Source organism: Centroberyx affinis, unplaced genomic scaffold (assembly GCF_046629955.1).
Source record: "Centroberyx affinis isolate AG114_WGS23_722 - 3 ecotype Tasmania unplaced genomic scaffold, CSIRO-AGI_Caff_v1 ptg003367l_1, whole genome shotgun sequence".
In the NCBI taxonomy this organism is placed as follows: Eukaryota; Metazoa; Chordata; class Actinopteri; order Beryciformes; family Berycidae; genus Centroberyx; species Centroberyx affinis.
Genome location: NW_027281358.1, coordinates 104982 through 123522, shown reverse-complemented (window position 1 = coordinate 123522; position 18541 = coordinate 104982). Strand labels below are relative to the sequence as shown.

General features: G+C 43.4%; 1 protein-coding gene across 1 annotated transcript; it reads right to left on the bottom strand.

Moving 5' to 3' along the window:
* Positions 1-591: 591 nt before the first annotated feature.
* Positions 592-17620, bottom strand: LOC139660701 (myelin protein zero-like protein 2). The gene is made up of 5 exons (XM_071538905.1): positions 17327-17620; positions 5602-5771; positions 4984-5194; positions 3635-3803; positions 592-2017 (listed from the first exon to the last, which is right to left on the bottom strand). The coding sequence occupies exons 1-5, from the start codon at positions 17379-17381 to the stop codon at positions 1861-1863; spliced, it is 762 nt and encodes a 253-aa protein (XP_071395006.1). The 5' UTR covers positions 17382-17620; the 3' UTR covers positions 592-1860.
* Between the last annotated feature and the right edge of the window lie 921 nt (positions 17621-18541).

Sequence of the window (18541 nt, the reverse complement as noted above, 5' to 3'; positions counted from 1 at the left end):
CCCCTATCTTTTTAGTGTTATTCTCTCCTGGTCTACCCTGCTCTGCCTCCCTCCCTACACACACACACACACACACACACACACACACACACACACACACGCACACTCTTGCCCTGTCATGCAGTAACCAAAGCTGCACCCAGAGGGATAGACTTTGATCAATACACAAACAGGTGCAAAGACACATCGACACACACACACACAAACATACACAGTAACAGACTCTCATATTCATACTCATGAACACTCTCATCTAACAAACAAGCAGGCACAGACAGAAGTCAGAGAGCACGCATAAGCATATTTCACCTACAACAACTCAAACAATACACAACAACAATTCACTGCAACAAGCCTCTCAGGTAAACAAGTGAAGAGCTATGCAGACAGACACATCATAAGCACACAACTGGAGGCAGTGCATTAAAGATAATGATGCATAATAAATGCTGGATAACAAGATTACACTCTTACATAATAGATGAGTTATATCAAATCATGTCAAGCAGCTGCGTGTGATTATTTGTTTCATGGACCAAGTGGTGTCTGCCCAGATGACCTGTGTGATTTCAACTGAAGTTGATGCAAAACCATGTTGTAAAGATTATTTTATTAGAAAATCATTTTTATAAAACCTCTATAACAAACACATACACTGACACTTAATTTTCAAATGATAGGATAAAATACTTCTGGCAATATCTAAAAAAAAATAAAATAAAAAATAAAAAATCCAAAAAACACATTTCTCAGTATTACATCACAGATACACAATTCTGCCAAAAGAAAGAACAAAAAGTATTACAATCATTTGTTAGTAGGTATGATGCATTCACGGATGCTTGGAAAGAAAATCGGGTCTCAAGGAGGTTTTTTGCAATCTAAGGGTTTTCAGATCTGACTGCATGCTTCTCTTGGACTCCCACACATCCAAGACAATTAGGACAGCTGCATGCAAGCTGGCTGCTCACCGGTCAACTATGTGGCCTTCACACTGAGATGATTGAGATGATGTGTCACGTCTACACTTTTCATCCCATTGATCTTATATGAGATGAGCACTTCAGCCTCCCGTTGGAGGGTAAAACTGCTTGCAAATTAGATGGTATTATCACAGTTTCCATAAGTGAACGAAATGTAAGACCTACATCATTCCTGACTTCTTTCAGTTGTAATTGATGAGATTAATATAAAAGATGATCATATCTACACTATTATCCATTAAGGTAATCAGAGAATGGTTTGTAAAAGTGATTTATGTAGGTTAGGTATTGTTACAAAGGTAAAGGTTTATGTATGGCTCATTAGGGCAGGTAAACAGATAAGTCACTTCTCTTCTTACTCATTCTAACTGTCCCCATATGCCAATATGCTGGAGTTGCTTCTGTTGATTCTGGTATTGTATTGCCTTCCTATCCCATAACAACATCCATGTCCAAAGAATCAGACATCAGTTATTGGACATGAATTCACCCTCGTTCCCTTCAGGCCAGTAGCCATATCTGTATCTCATTAATAGAGAACTGCCAACATCAGGATGCCAATGCTTCTCACTTCATACGTTTTCCCTCATTTGAATAGTTCTGTTTTGGGAAGTAGACTCATACTTTTTATTCCGTTTGAAAGCCTTGATGATCAAGGCTTCAAAAGCATCAGTTTAAAGCCTTAGTTCCTTCCGTTCTCCTCTCATTCTCGAACAACGTGCTTGTATGCAACATCGCAGCAATGCTCTCTTCATCTGTTCTCCGCTCCACAATACCATGGAACCTAAATCCATGTGTGCCGTCCACGCATCCCTCCAGCGAGCTGCCTGTCTGGCTTTGTGTCAGTGCTTCTGTCTCTCTGTCTGGCCCCGCCTCCTCAGTCGGAGTCGCCGCCTTCATCTTCGTCCGTGCTCCTCTCCTCCTCCTCTGAGGAGCTGGGGTCTTTGGTGCTCGCCTCCGAGATCATGCCGTCTGAACTGTCAATCTCTACGGACGTCTCTGATAGGTAGAGGTGGATGGACCTCGATGGGTGGCTGGGACACACACACACACACGCACAGGGGACAGGGAGACACACCGGGGAAAGGTAGGGGCATAACATATGCACACACACACACACACACACACACACACAGGGGAATATGCATGCATGCATGACACATTCATGAATGATTTATGCACATGCATGTACGCACGCCACACACAGTGGAGATGGGACAAACACAAGCAGACAGGCACACAGACACAGCAGCGGGGACAATGTGAGTCACACAGGGTAAACACAAGTCGTCCCAAGTTGAGAGAGGAGCCGGATCTTCAAGAGAAACCATCTTGGATCAAAATCTCAGATTACCCGTCTGCATCTGGGGGGGTTTTAACTATTTCCTTCTTTTGCCAAGTTTTTCAATGAGAGATTTGGTTTGAAGTCTGAATAACTCTGATCAACCAAGATGACAGCAAAGTTGTCACCTTTCCTTGAGGGGTTTGGTTTTGAAGTGTGGCGCATAAGTTATCTTAGCACAGTTTGTATGTTAAACTAGTTGAGACACCTGTTACAGAGAGATCTGAAAACCCAACAGAGAAGCAAAGAAGTCCCATTCGCCCAGGAAAACAGCTCACTGTTTAAAACAGACAATAGTCAACAGAGACACTATGAGGTGGTAAGAAAATTTGCCCTTTTGTCATTGAAATTTCAAATTGATATACTGTATGAAATGTCTGTTTCAAACAAGTGCACTCAATCTTATTTTAATTATTTGACAGTAGCGAGAATGTTTTTGCAGCGGTCACAAAATCAGGTAAATAACACCACAGAATCTCAGAAAAAAATACAGTGATATAACCTCAGTGATCAGTAGTGAAACAACACAGAAATGCACACCACCAACTTGTGGGTTCAGAAGAACCACAGTTACATGGGTCAGACCACCAGTACCTATACAACCATGGACAACCAGGATTGATAAGTGCTTTGTATGGGGTTCCATATAATATGGCTCTGCTGATGTGGTGAGTTTACTAAATCAAAATCACAGTAGAAACTAGGAAACCGTTTCTATTGTTCATTAAAATAATATAGCATATAAGTAGCTTGTATTGGCGTGTTGTGGTTTGAAATGTATTAGTAGGGAAGTAAACAGCAGAAATACACCATTGTTCTGCCGCTACGTCATCACAACAGTTTCTCTAAACAGGAAATGTGTTTGGAAGCCCATTTAGCTGAACAGGAAAAGATGATCAGATAATACAGTTGTTTCTTTCCAGAAATGAAAGGCACATAGTTGTATCATAAAAGATAATATTGGTTCCAGTAGTCTGGCTAGAAAGCATCTACGGTATTCTACACCAAGGCACGTTTTAAATTTTTTGATGCTTAATTACAGCTGCCCGTCAACTGCTCCGGGTCTGGGTTCCAAAGACTGCAGTCGGAGGAGAAGGCGGGAGTGGAAGTGAAGCGTCCAATAGGAAAGAGCACTTCAGAGCCCCAGGCCCCAAAGCGGAGCACCACATGCCCCGGACCCCAGAGGGAGACAGAGAGAGAGAGAGAGAGAGAGAGAGAGAGAGAGGGGGAAAGTGTGGGATTCCACTCCTCTTTTCCTCTCTCTCTCTCCCCCCCCCCCCCCCCCTCTCTCTCTTTCCTTTGCTCTTACCACACAGTAGGGTCTTTTCTCTCTTTGCGGGGAGCTTCCTCGCTCTCTTCCTGCCTCTGCCTCTTCCTCCTGCACCTCCTGCAGGACACGATGATGACGAGGAGGACGACCACCGCAGCGATGCCGCCCCCGATGGCCAGCGCCAGAAGCAGGAGCTCGGAGAAAGAGGCTGCAGGTGAGAAGAAAACACACAGGGGTGCAGGTGAGTGTGTGCACAACGCCTGACCACGCAGAATTACTGTCACTGTTTAAAGTTTTTTTGTAGAATATCTAAAGTTGTGTATCTGCTCTAAGCTGTTACTAAGGCTGCACAATATCAACAGAAAGGTACAGTATATTGCTTTTTTTTGTAGCATATCTTCACATATTTGTTTTGCTAAATATTGCAAGTGTGACATGAATTATGGGCATAGCTACACCCGCGCTATTTCTTTATTAGCGCTTGCAAAAATGTAAAAGAAAAACTCTATGAGGGAAAATAATATTAAATGGATAGCTCTGGTCCAGCGTTCTGATTGGCTCAGAACGCTGAGTCACGCCGGAAGCCAAATACCCAATGAACACACACCTGGCCTCATAACAGTTCATTTTAACATTAATGCGCTAAACTAAAATCACCACACATACCATTTCTTATGTATTGCTTAGCAACCACTTTGTTTAGCGATTGTTCAAGGACTATATTGCTAGGGGGAAAATTGACATTTAACTGTTAATTAAAATTTTGACATTTGCGTTGTGTTTTATTACGATGGAGCATTACTGCCATGTTATAAATGCTCCTATAGAAACTCTGCATCACATCGAGCTTAATGCCTCCTAGCTGTTCTAAAATCACTGAAAACCACGCACTCTCACAGCTTATTGCTTAAACAATGATTTACTTCAAAGAAGAAAAACAGAGAGCGCTACAAAAATGGTACACAGTGTCAAAAGACTTCCAAAAAAGGTGCTCTTTGGTTTGGGGTGTGCAACTGAATGAAACAAAAGTCCAAGGCACTCCTCTTTGAAAAATGTAAAAAGCCTTTATTTCATGGGCTCATAGGGACATTAAAAACACTTACAACACTTCATCAGGGAGCTCCAAACAATTCATGTTCAAATGATTTACTTCATTTGAATACAATGGATGTTCTCTGACATTCAGCTATATTTGCCTTGGCGTTATTTACTTTATTTGAGATTCCACACAGCACCACAATAACTTTGTCTTTCATTTTTCCCCCAGTTAAGCGCTGCGCTCTCTTATCCTTTCAGAAAAAATGTGGATTGTCCTCTTCAAAGATACATAAAACAGCACTACATTTATATATAAAAGGAATATTTATGACCATTTACACCCCTCTGACCTGTGGTGACGACGCGTAGTCGTATCTCCCCAGCGTTGCCGTGGACGTCCGGCGGGTTCTTCACCTGGCAGGTGTAGGTCCCGTTGTAGGTGAACTTCACTTCTCGCACTATGATGGAGGCGTCGCGCCCCATGATGTCACCGGCCCACACCGCGCGTTTCCTAAAACGCCCATCCACAGGCGGGTACGGTTTGTTGTGGTAGTAGAAGACCTAACGGAGGAATGTGATTGGTGGATTAGGTTGAGAGCGATCGTGGGTTGTGATTGGTTGCATGGGATGGTCAGAATTGGGCTAAGATTGGTGCTGCTGCCGGGGAAGGAGAAACAGAGAAACAGACACAAAAGCCAGACCTGTCTCCACCTCCTGCTTCGCTTTCTCTCTATTCTCCCACACGCTCACAAAGACACACACACACACACACACACACACACACACACACACTGTCTAAGGATGCTCCCTAGGGAGCGTGATGACTCACCGACTTCTCTCTCACTTGGCTGAGGGGGTGGATGCTCCCTGAGACAGTGAGGGTGGTTTGAGGTTTGATCTCTCTTGCTTGCACACACATACACACACACACACCCCACACACACACACACACACACACACACACTCACCGACTCTTCTCGGCCAGGTCCGAGGGGTCTGAAGTTCCAGGTGACGGTGAGGCTGGAGGCGACGATGGGCGAGGAGGTCTGGAAAGTGCACTTCAGGCGAACATCTGTCCCGTTGACCGCCTCCATGTCCCCAGACATGTACACGCGTATCCCGCCGACCCGCAGCACGCCTGCCGCATGAGAACATATGGCACAGCAGCACAGATTTGACTTCAAAAGCAGAATACGGCACATGCAGAGCTCAATCAATACGTATATGAATAAATAGCTTGTGCAGGAAACATCGATGTAAATACACACGAATCAAGCGCAGCAGCAACACAGGAGCATATGTAGCACACAACGCACACTGATGAACTCTCTAACTGCAGCCAAGTCAATACATTTCCTGCCCACTGTGTGTGTGTGTGTGTGCAGTGTACCCAGTGACCCTCTAGCCTACGCAGAGCTGCACTCAGGAAAAACACAAACTCTAAGTTTTCACTATAAATGTATTAGATGTACTGCATATTATGTACTGAAATCCCACAAACTGGCCTATATTAGTCCAAACTTTGATAGGGGAGTGGATCTGGGATCAGTGACCAGACTCCCTTTAACCATCTGCTTCATTATGACTTGAACTGATTTTAGCTCAGTAGGCCCAACTCTGTGACACTTGATGAATAACGACCACTTTGGATACGCTACTGTAGCTGAGACAGAGGTGAAATAGAGAGGCCGCTGTATATTATATGGATTTGGACTATATCAATCTCTATGTGGTAGACCTATTAGACGGAAAATGAATGGACTGGAAGAGCGGAGAGGGATATTGGCAGCGATTTGGCCCTTCCACATAATGATGGATGGAGCGCCGCGGAATGGAGTTAGCGTTGTGATGTGCTCTAGACACACACACACACACACACACACGCATACAATGTCCCAGGAATAGATATGCTTAATCGCTGTGCTGAGTTCCTGTCTGGCAGCCAAACAACATTACATCAGGGACCAGCGGATCACGTCTGCCTCTCAGATCACAGAATCACAGAGCCACCCACCTAATGCTTATTCCGATGCAGGTGTTGATCAGGTGAGTTTTGCCCTGTATTGGGAGGAGCAGAGTATGTGGATGTGTGTGCGCACTAGTCCAAATCACCTGGCCTATTTATAGCAAGTGCTCCATACACCCTAATAATACCAGGAGCCGTGTCTAGCCTTATTAAATTTGATTTAATTTGAAACGGCAGCGCTTCACGAGAGCCTCCGCTATCAGAGGTTCTCCGGTCTCACAGGAGAGCGGTCAGATGTCCCGACGCAGCAGCTCAGAGTGTGTGTCATCCCAGCTTTTACATAGGGACAAATGGTTTTGTTCATGCAGTTTGCTTACTTCAGTGGCCCTATAGCTTAGCTAACATCAGGGTTATAATCAGTGATGTAGTGGTAAATTTAAAGGTGGATGAACCATGGCCTCCAGTCAGCGATCATCAAAAGGCAAATAGCCACCAATATTAGCAAAAATCATGCTTTTTTTCCTTAAACAGCCACTCTTTACATCAGTTTGATAGTGCTTACTATGATGTATACTATGAATTTACATCATAAAGATTCATTTCAGCCCTAAAAATGTGGGTTAAATTCTATTCTGCATATAAAAATGTGGGTTAACTGAGTTTAGGTGGGTTTACCCTCTGCTACATTCCTGATCATCATCAAAGATCTGTGACTTCTAAATTGCAACAGAATCAACTCCAACCTGAATGACGACATCAGGCTGCTGCCACTGAAACCAGAAAGTTCTGGACAGGCAAACCGAGCCGGCGCTCAGTATCGTAACTCTTTGCCCTGTGATCACGGCGCGCATTAAGGCAGGCAGCTAGCTGGGAAAACAGCAACAGGGGCTTGGCTCCTCAGGCAGCATGTTCTGTTCCTTATCAGGCTGGAGAGGCTTTCCTGTGGGCTGGGATGAGAGAGCGGGGCGGCCAGACGGCCCCCGCACAGCATTAGACAGACAGGCTTCTCTCTCATCGCCAAGCCCTGACAGAGCTCCAGCAGCCTAATGTGTTTTAAATGAGGCTGATGAAACCTGGGAGGAGTGTGTGTGTTTGTGTGTGTGTGTGTGTGAGTGCGAGAGAGAGAGAGAGAGAGAGAGAGAGAGAGAGGGAGAGAGAGAGCACACGCTGCAGAAAATGTCCATCTTAAGAAGTCGCCCAGTCTCATATTCAGTCTTAAAATCGTATATATCTTAAAATAAATTAAGAAATCTGCCAGCTTCTGTTTGGTGAGATGATTTCACTTTGTTCAGTGCAGTTTCACTTGCTTTTCTTCTGTGTCAATACCTTGAAACAAGGCAGAACAAGGCCTCGACAAAAGACGATGACGCCTTAATTCAAGAAAATCGTGGAAACAATCTGATTTGCATTGGAAACAAGTGAAGTGGTGTTTCCACTTGTTTTAAGAAAGAATTTAAGACTTATTATTAGATTCAATGGTTTGCTGGGATGGATATTTTTTGCAGTGCAGAGCATAACTGTAAAGGTGGCAAGTCTGCTCTGTCATCTTTCTCTCTCTCTCTCTCTGTATCTCTCTCTCTCTCTCTCTCTCTCTCTCTCTCTCTCTCTGGTTAAACAGGTTGTGTGTACGGAAACGCTGAAGTTGGGAGGAGTGAACTTGCCTGTACTTAGGATATTCATTAGGCAGATAGCATCAACAGTAGCTGTATCAGAGCGCCCGTTAATGACTCCCTCCCTGGCACGACAAGAGGTGTGTTTGTGTGTGTGTGTGTGTGTGTGTGTGTGTGTCAAATCTTGGCAGAATAGTCCTAGCTACCATGTAAGGGACTATAATGCACTCATATTCCAGCAGTGGGGGAGCAGTGGGAGCAGAACTTTCAGCAAGTGCAAGTTCCTCATTTAAAAGTAGGAATACTTGGTTTTCTGCCATTCTCATCAGTAGCAGGATAGTCGATCCCACTAACGGAGAGAAACTTGTGAATGACGCTCATTACTCGTCATACCGTCAGTATTGGCAGTTAAAAAGTGCCATTGCTGCATCCTTATTTCAGAGTATAGGGGTGCCTGCTGGAATTAGCTGTGTAATGTAAATGCAGCGCCTATGCTCCACTGGCAAATGGTTTAAAACGCTTGTGATGTAATGATTCATCACGCCTCATATGTCAGGAAGAAAAAAAGCATGACCTCCATGCCATAACACCTCATTTCAAATTTCTCCCCTAACCAAGCGGCGCCGACGGCTCATGTATTTACAGCGCACGATTTTTAAATAAGCGTCGCTAATCTCATTTGAACAACAAAAAGTAAAAAGCTTTCAACTACGCCGCCTTCCGATGTTAGCCGCGCTGATTAGGAATTAGGGTTAATTAGGCCTTTCTGAAGGCAGAGGGGATATTACAGTAATAGCACGACAGGATTGTTAGGCCGATGTACAGTGTTTGCAATTACTGTACTAATTTGTCCCCGAGGCTGTATGTAGCGTACATGAGCGCTATTTAGGTGGTCATTAGCAGCCGCTAATTGGTGGGGAGGATGCATGCCATTACATGAATACCAGTATAAATGGCTGTAGCATGGGGTTGGATGTAGGATGGGATCATTTTGTTTAGACTGAGAAGGCAGAGGGACCGAGATAGAGAGAGTGAGTGAGTGAGTGAGTGGGGGGTGAGTGAGAGAGAGAGAGTGAGAGAGAGAGAGTGAATGAGAGGGAGAATAACTGAGTGAGTGAGAGAGTGAGTGAGTGAGTGAGAGGGAGAGAGAGAGAGAGAGAGTGAGAGAGAGAGAGTGAATGAGAGGGAGAATAACTGAGTGAGTGAGAGAGTGAGTGAGAGGGAGAGAGAGAGAGAGAGAGTGAATGAGAGGGAGAATAACTGAGTGAGTGAGTGAGTGAGTGAGAGGGAGAGAGAGAGAGAGAGAGAGAGAGAGGAGATGGAGAGACAGATAGGATAACAGAAAGAGGGAAAATGTATTCTTCTATCTAATGACCAGCTTCTTTGCAGTCTGTAAGGAAGAGATAAGATAATGCTGTTTGTTTGCTTGTTTGTGGCCCATTCATCTACATCAGTCTGTCTCTCTGTCCCGTCCAAGTCGTTCCCTTGTTTATGTCTGAACATCCTGCCTGGCCAGTGCTGACCACACCCAGCATCCAGAGAGAGAGAGAGAGAGAGAGAGAGAGAGAGAGAGAGAGAGAGAGAGAGAGTTCACAGCTTATTAAGACGGAGCTATGCACCACACACAGGAGGGCAGGGCCTGGACCAAATATGAATATATATCTCAATAACATTTCAAACCTCAGGCATGCTCCATTTTTCTTGCAGACACTTAAACAGCCTCAAGGATGAATGTCTTCTAGCACTTCTCATGTCTTTAGTCAGGCATTCAAAATGTTTCCGACTACGTTTATGCTAAGGTGTGTGAAGGTGTCATGTGGTAGTGCAGAGTCAGAACACAAAGAGAAAAGAAAATCACATTCATGATAGCATAAATCAGTAATAAAACCACCCATCAGTCCTCATCCAGAGTTTGTCTCCGCTACACTACCAACCGCTCCATATTTCCCTCTGAAAATCACAATGCAACAAAAACGTCATTACAGTAAAATGCTGAAGGAAATGTATTACTCTCTTCACTTGTAATTAAAAAGACTAAATTCTTTGTGCAAAGTGTGCTAACGCTTTGCTGCTTCACAGCCTGGCTGCTTGAAGTTGAAACTATAGCGTCAATTAAAGTCTTTTCCACATGAGATTTCACCTCAGGCCAACACAGCACCTTATCTCACGCAAACTAGTGTGTGTGTGTGTGTGTGTGTCCATATGTGTGTGTGTGTGCATATGAGCTCCTACTGTTTCTATTCATGAACAGATATAGTATCAGGAATAGCGGGAATAGGTCATAAAATTTTATTTTTCTATTGTTATGTACTGTCTGTGTGTGTGTGTGTGTGTGTGTGTGTGTGTGTGTGTGTGTGTGTGTGTGTGTGTGTGTGCGTGCGCGCGTGTATGCATTGGGAGAGCTAGGCGCCTTGCTATTGGCACAAATCCAAATGATCTCCACAGGTACACACACACATGCAAAAGCACACACACTTAAACACACGCACATTTCACCTCCATCAGATTTACTAGTGTTGGCATTAGTCCATAATATCTGTCAATACTTACAATATATGACAATAAAATGAACCTGCTGAACCTTTAATCCACTCCACTCTGCCTGTCAGCACCCTGTGGTACAGCCTGCACTGGTCCACTGGCTCTCTGTCTGCAGCCAAAGAAGGCAACTACTTTCATCTACAGTAAAATAATCAAACCAAGCCCACTAGAGTGGGATTGCATTTACTTGGCTTGGCAGTCTTCCATAGATTGTGTGCAAGCCGTTTAGATAAGCCAGGAAATGTTAAAATAGTAGCTGACATGCCCATATGATTTCACCCACCGCCAAAGTGCGTATGGATTTTTTATGTAACACCTGCCATGGATGCAGAATACAGTATCTGGTGCACGTATATCTTTAAAACATTTACATTTTTAAAGCAATTGTGGCTGCAGTGGGAATTAAACTCCTAATCCTGCCATTTTTACGACAACTTTTGACTACAACAGTAGTCAAAAGTATTGATAATATGTGAGATCTGGTAGTATATCATAGTATTCCGGCACTGTATGTTCCCATATGGTGCCAAGAGTTGTGTGTCCCGTACACGTCACACGTGGTCTTTTCATTTACTAAGAGGATGTGGATCTTCTCGGACTTTAAAGAGAGGGGGAAGAAACGCTGCAGGACAAATCAACCCATCGCCAAGGACTCTCCGAATCAGGAAATTGGTTTCATTACATTATTTCCTAGACGGTGTGTGTGTTTGTGCCTTTCCTCTCTTCATTATGGCACAGAAACAAAGGGACCACCAGAGGAAACCTGAGCCTCTGTTGCACCGGTTTAGGAGGAAACACTTAGGCCAGGACTCCCAGCGCACAAAGAAGTCCGCGGATTACAAAGAGCCTCTTCTCTCCTTTGTGAGGAAAGGAGTTCACAAGCCCAGTTAGTTTTTTTTTTAGTTTTTTTTTTACAAGGCCTTCCTTTCACGGAGGGACGGATGAAGGGCTGGGAATAGCGGGTTCAGGTGACACTGTGTTCACAGAGCAGGTAGACAGAGAGTTGAGAAGTGTAATGGGAAGGACCCGCCCAACTTGTGCCATAGTGTACTGTACATTTTCTCTGTAACACTACAGGTCGCCCTTCACTCACTCATAAACAAACATAAGGACACGCAAGCAAAGGGTGAACACATATTAAACGCAAACACATGCGCAAACATTGGCCCCAACACAACAGAGCTACTACCTCTCTCTCTCTCTCTCTCTCTCTCTCTCTCGCCCTCTCTTCTGTTCTTGTAATAGAGAGTAGCAAAAGAGACATTTACATATATATGAAGATGTTGCAGATTATTACTTTAATACTGCATTTACTATTTGTATTATCTCTTTTCTCTGTAGACTGGACCTTTTGAATGTGCAGGCTATATGAAAACTGTGACACTATAGAAAACTATATTAAAAAAAAAAAACGTGGTCTGAATAAACTCAAAAGGTCAGGAAGCCTCAACTGAGTAGACCGAGCATCTCCCTCTTTCCCTCTCTCTCTCTCTCTCTCTCTCTCTGTCTCTCTTCTCTCTCTCTGTCTTTGTCTCTGTCTCTCTATCTATCTATCTATCTTGCCCCCCCCACCCCTCTGGCCAATTGTAATTCATCAGGCGGTGGGGTTGAGAGGAACTGTGTTGTGGGTGAGAGAGGATAAGAGTTTAATCCATCAAACCCCTTCCACTCCCACCTCACAGCTGACTCGACAACTTCTCCCCTGGATTACAAAAACTCCTGAGGGGGGGGGGGGGTATGCTTAGAGTATGCTTCGATTCAACTCACCACAACCCGCGGCCCTCTGTCAGACTGATGCTCCGACACTCAATAAGCGGCCCTTACTACTACCTCATTTACTACGAAGTGTGTTTTGTGTCCGCTAGTGTTACGAATCAGACTGAATCCAGTCCAGAATATGAATAAACTGCATGTAGATCAAAAGCCACATTGCAGCGTGGGTACAAGCCTTCGCCCCCTCTCTGTCCTGCACCACCCCCACCTACTGACCCCACCCCCACCTACTGACCCCACCCCCTTTCCCTGTCAACTGACTCTCTCTCATTCGTTTAACCGGCTGAGTAAAGTGTCTGATAATTAATGTACAATAATTAGCATAAGTAGTGAGCATAATAGGATAAGTCAATGTCTCTACTACCCTTTCAATTAAGAGGGGCCACTTTTATCAGCTAGTATTTTAAATAACAGGAGCTGCTTGTCCTGGGGATATCATGCAAAAAAAAAAGGATACCATACAGACAAAAAAATACAAAATAAATAATAATACTGTAACAAAGTAACTCTCCCAGCGTGGGAAACTCCCTCCTGATATGAACTGTATGCCTTTCATCACATCTCATTTAGCTAGTGGCAATTGTTAATGAACTTCCCTCTGAGCCCTCCAGTCATATCAGATGACTCAGAAAGGACTGCTGATATTTTCAGGAAACTGTCTCTTGAATTGCTTCACTGAAACCCAGTGGAGGTGTTGCTTTAACTTGAAGATCGTGCTGTTTACCGGATTTCTAAACAGTTTTGGGAACAAGTGGCCAGCCAGCAGATAGTATGCACACACACACACACGGATCCTCGTGCTCGCAAACACACAGTGCATGTACATGCACGTTTGTACAGATGCAGATGCATGAGCAGGCACACACACACACACACACACACACACACAAATCCTGAACAAACATAAGCACACACACGCAACCCCTTTCTATTCAGTGAAAAATGAATTGCAAATCCCTGTTTACACTTGGCGCCGAACACATTCTTATGATTTAAACATTGCCCAGGGAGTGCCTGCCTTCACATTCAAACACCACACAGCTGTGTGTCTCAGGCCCCCGGTGGTTGGGACCGGTGCATTTTTGCATACGAACGAGTCACTGTCAGCTGTCTACGCCCCGGGGCGATCCCGTCAGGCCTGCACAAAGGCCAGGCGTCCTCCTCTAGGTGTGTCAACAGAGTTTGGCGCATCAAAAAACCGCAGCTCCGCTTTGTTACATTGACCTATTATTGGGGAGAGATTAGAGACGTGTCAGGGAGATAACTGCTATATCCTGGTAAACCGGATACAATAAGCTGCTGTTCCTCTGTAAACCTCACTGAGCTAAATTGAAGGCTAAACAACCAGTGTAAGCTCTGGTATGCTGGAGTCAACAACAGCCGTGTGTGTGTATGTGTGTGTGTGCCTGTATTAATTGTGTGTGTTTGCGTGGGCATACACTAGAACAGTATGAGTAACAGACAGCAGGTATGTGCACATGCACAATATGCATGAGACAGACAGTCCAATACACAGTGTTTGTTTGCGTGTGTGTGTGTGTGTGTGTGTGTGTGTGTGCGTGTATGTGTGTGTGTGTGTGGCGGAGATAAAAGGTGAGAGATGGTAAACCTGTAAGTCAGGACAAGCTGCCACACGTCAGCCTGCAAGCACGACAGGCTCGCAGGCTGATAGAGGGAGAAGCACAGGCGAAGTAAAGCCAGGTACAGCAGGAAAAATACCAGCACACACAGCAGGCCGTTGAATAACGCCAGAGAGAGTTTATCGCTTCTGACTTCCTGTTTGTTTTGGCCAAAACAGAGGAACGATGTGAAAAAATAATCTATTGTGTTTGTTTTGAGCGAGTGTCCTGTTCTAATTGGCATGTCAGAGTGTGCCACTGAGTTGTTTTTGCCAGTTTTTGAATGTATTACAGATGCTTGCTCAACAAATGTATCAAAATAAATGACAAAATACTGGTGTTGAAAAATGGATGTAATTTGGCTTTTCAAAATACAAAAAAAACATCAGGGAAATTACTGTAAATTCTGTCATGATGTCAACTTTGACTTTGACGTCGACTTTGACTTACAAAATAATATGTTATTTGGGGAAAGATTACTATTTACATTTCAAACATTACTATAATGGTTTTCTCTTAGCAAATACTTCAACAATTAATAACAAATGAGTCTATGTTATGTATGGGCACTGATTAGCCAAGGTTAAGTGCAGCCTATTGCCAAAGTTGGCTATCTTTCAAAATAAAAGCCCACTCTCTTCTAGTATTTTTATTTATGCAGACAACTGGAAAGCAGACAGGAGACAGGTTAGCTGCCATCCGGGACACAGAGAGGTGGACCAGTCAGCTATCACTGGGCACCGACACTGGCTATCTTTAGCTAATTAAATAATTGGCTATGTGTCTATGTGGAGTGTGTTTGATTTACGGTAAAAGTGGCTTGAACTTTTGCTCAGGAACCTATTAATGTGTTATGTAATAGCTATAATGGAAAAATGTCGCAACCTGTGTTCGTCAGTAAGGGATTGGGAAAGGTGTGACAAGCCCTGTTTTTGTTCTGTGTCAGGGCCATGATTCATCTTGACAACAAAATCTGAATTTGATAATGTGTATTTTCATAGGAATCTGATCTAATCTGATCTGATCTATTGTAGTAGTAATGTAGTAGTAGTGTAGTAGTAAGTAGCCTACTGTCATTTGAGTATTTTGAAATACAAAAACACTGCTTCCAAGAGTATCGTGACGCAAATTATATCTTATTTTGTTGAACTCCTGCCAAATACAAATCACAAAATACACAAAAGAGGATGTTTCTTTTTTTTTTTTTTTACCCCTGCAGTAACTGTGTTGTTATTATGTTTGGAGCAAAGGGAGAGGAGGGAGATTATTCCGTTTGGTCTATATCTCCTTGGAAATAGGCTCTCGCAAGCAAGCGTAAGAATGAGTGCTTACTGTCTGTGATCAGTGGAATACATGTCAAAACAGAGGAGAGCGGCTGGAATGTGACAGTAAATGGTAAATATGATACACTGCTGATTTCATGTCATGACTGTATATCTGTCTACCTGGGTGTGGGATAGGGGGGGGGGGCAGACCTATATGGCATTTTATGTGTATTTTAAACCCATAATGATGATGAAACAATCAGCTTGCGTCTTCATGCCTTGCCTTTTCTGCACACACAGTAAAGCCAAAGGGAACAGGAGCGATTAGAGGATAATCAGACGCAGGAGCTGAGGCGCTGCTGAGCCATCACTCCCAGCTGAGCCGCAATCACAGTTACAACACGCCTGTTTCCATTCACATGCTGTTACTTGACTCTCTGTCCCGCCGCATCCCTCGTTCCCATCATCTTTTGTCGTCCCCCCTTCTCCGGCCCTGTCAGGATGTGTTATGACTGCTGTGCAGCCAGGCACATGCTGCTAGTAAACATAAGCCGCTTGCTGCTAAGTGAATCCTATACTGTATTGGCAGTGGATGGACATGCTCAATCAATATAATCCACTTAGTTCAAACTGGACACAGATTACTTCAAGGTTGAACAGCCTGGCGTCTGCTGAATGAATAGCCATTGATAGCATTGATATACTGATTCACGTTATTAAAACCTTTCCCATTAGCTGTGCTATTACAGTAGCTGGCGATTTGGAGCCAAACTATACCGGATAAATTAGTGTTTATTTCCTTGTTGTGTGGATCTGACAAGTTGTTATTGTTGTTCTGATCCAACTGACATATCCTGCACGGCCCCTTACGGGAAGCAGGTGGACCTATCTGCTGTCCAGCGCGCCAGTTCACAGTCTCTGTGACGGTAAGCACGGATACACATTAAAAGGCAGGAAAGGAATGAGGTTGCATAAAACCAGAAGACAATGCGGCCAGGATTTTGATGCCGACAAAATACTGTAAAGTCATTATGTTGTCAGAATTGGCCCCTTCTACGGATGTTTTATAGCTTTCGCAGGAATGCCTCAGCGACCCACCCGGTGCCACAGCGCCAAGTTCCCCACTTCCCAGTGACGCACGACGGGCACTTGGACATGGAGGTTAGGGGCCCCCGCGGAGCTTTCACTGATGGAGGGCCCGTCATGTGTTTGTCCCACACCTTGAAACTAGATTTATCTGCAGGGTCTCTAAAGGGTCAAGTGTTTTTTTTCCTTCAGGCCACTCCTGGGAGGCCATAAACTACAGCCATTGTAAAGTTTTTAAGGGAAATAAAGCTTTTGTTTGATTATTGTCGAAAATAATCCACTCAAACGCGAACAATGTGGTCACGTGGTTATACATACACCACATAATCTGAAATAGATTTCAAAATAAAGGTAAATATATCTGGAAACTATATCCTGGCAAGCTATTTCAAAACGTATTGTTTATGTATAATGTATCCAGGGATGAGCATACATTTTAGAAGAATATAAATGGAATATGTTTGGGGAAAAAACAGTCATGAACGATGTATCTAGGGGTAAATTTCAAATTCTCAAATTTCAAAATAACTCTTGGATAAGATATATTTAAATATATATTTCATGTTGTGCCACATGTACACACATGGAAATACATGTATATGAAAGTGTCCACGTTTATAATACTACTGCTAATACTACTACTATGTAGGCTATTGTACAATATATGATTAAAAGGTAGGCTACATCATTTTTATATATGTTGTTTCCATATGTGTCAGTACATATTATGTATGTTGTTAAAATGAATACAAACAGACTGTTGGTCGACAGCCCACATGGAGTCAAAACAATCTTTTCACTGAGGTCATCCACATACTGAACCGATGTCTCACCTGAAGCTGCGAGTCCGGACAGGACGGCGAGGAGATAGAACCCTTTTACGCACATTGGATGGATGGCAGGTTGTCCGACGTCCCAGAAACCGGGGTCAACCAACCCAATGGGTCTCCTCCACCGACACTCAGTGACGTGAAAACCGACCGAAAAGTCTGTGAAGCCCCTTCGAGAGGCAAGAGAACACGTTACGGCGAGTCCTCTCCTCCACCTACCCTACCCAAAGACGCGTCCCAACTCGCCGCTGCCCTGATACATTTCATTTCCACCAGACGCCCTCCCACCACTTCCAACGTTTTCGGGCGGAGTAACAAGTCATCCGCTCTGCCCGATGCCTTCTTATCTGCTTTCCACTTGTTAAACTCAAAGCAGGTACATTCCAAAATACTCATCCAACCTGTTCTGCTGCTGCGTAAAACTCTTGTGGAGTTCCGTCTTTACCAAAGGTGTTGCGTAATAACAACCGGCTGTTAACATGGTATGCTTAGAGCTAATATAGAGTTGGAGTTCAGCAATATTATGTATAGACACTGTATGTAGATATGCATAATCTGATCTGATCTGATATGCTAGGCTATATGATAATGGTAATTATATATCGTGACATGGAATGGAATAATGACATGGAATATGGAATGGAATATATGACATGATATGCCATGACATGATATGACATGACATGAATATATGACATGATATGACATGACATATGATATATGATATGATATGATATGATATGACATGGCATGACATGACATCATAATGACATCATATGACATGGCATAATATGATATGACATGGCATAATATGACATATGATATGGCATAACATGACATGATATGACATCACATGATATGATATATGATATATGATATGACATCACATGACATGACATGACGTGATATATGATATGATAGACTGTATGATCAAATTTAATATCAAATAATAATGTCAAATTTAATGTCTGATCGGATCTGATTATACGATGCTATGATAAGACATGATATGTAAGTAGCCTACAACAGAATATGATGCATGATGTATGTAGGCCATAGAGTCCTTATGAAAAATCTATATGGATTTTATACAAATATTATAGCGACTTTAAAATATCATGCAGCTACTGTAGGTCAATAGTCTATAGTAGTACAATGGGAGATTATAAACCCATTATTGAGTACCACAAACACATATTATATTATTATATTAATATT

Excerpts from the sequence above, each read along its gene's own strand:
- LOC139660701 (XM_071538905.1), bottom strand. The coding sequence starts at position 17,381 with ATGTGCGTAAAAGGGTTCTATCTCCTCGCCGTCCTGTCCGGACTCGCA. Across the intron at positions 5,195-5,601 it reads GACCTGGCCGAGAAGAGTCG|GTCTTCTACTACCACAACAA; the intron begins GTGAGTGTGTGT and ends TTCCTCCGTTAG. Across the intron at positions 3,804-4,983 it reads ACTACGCGTCGTCACCACAG|CCTCTTTCTCCGAGCTCCTG; the intron begins GTCAGAGGGGTG and ends TCTCACCTGCAG.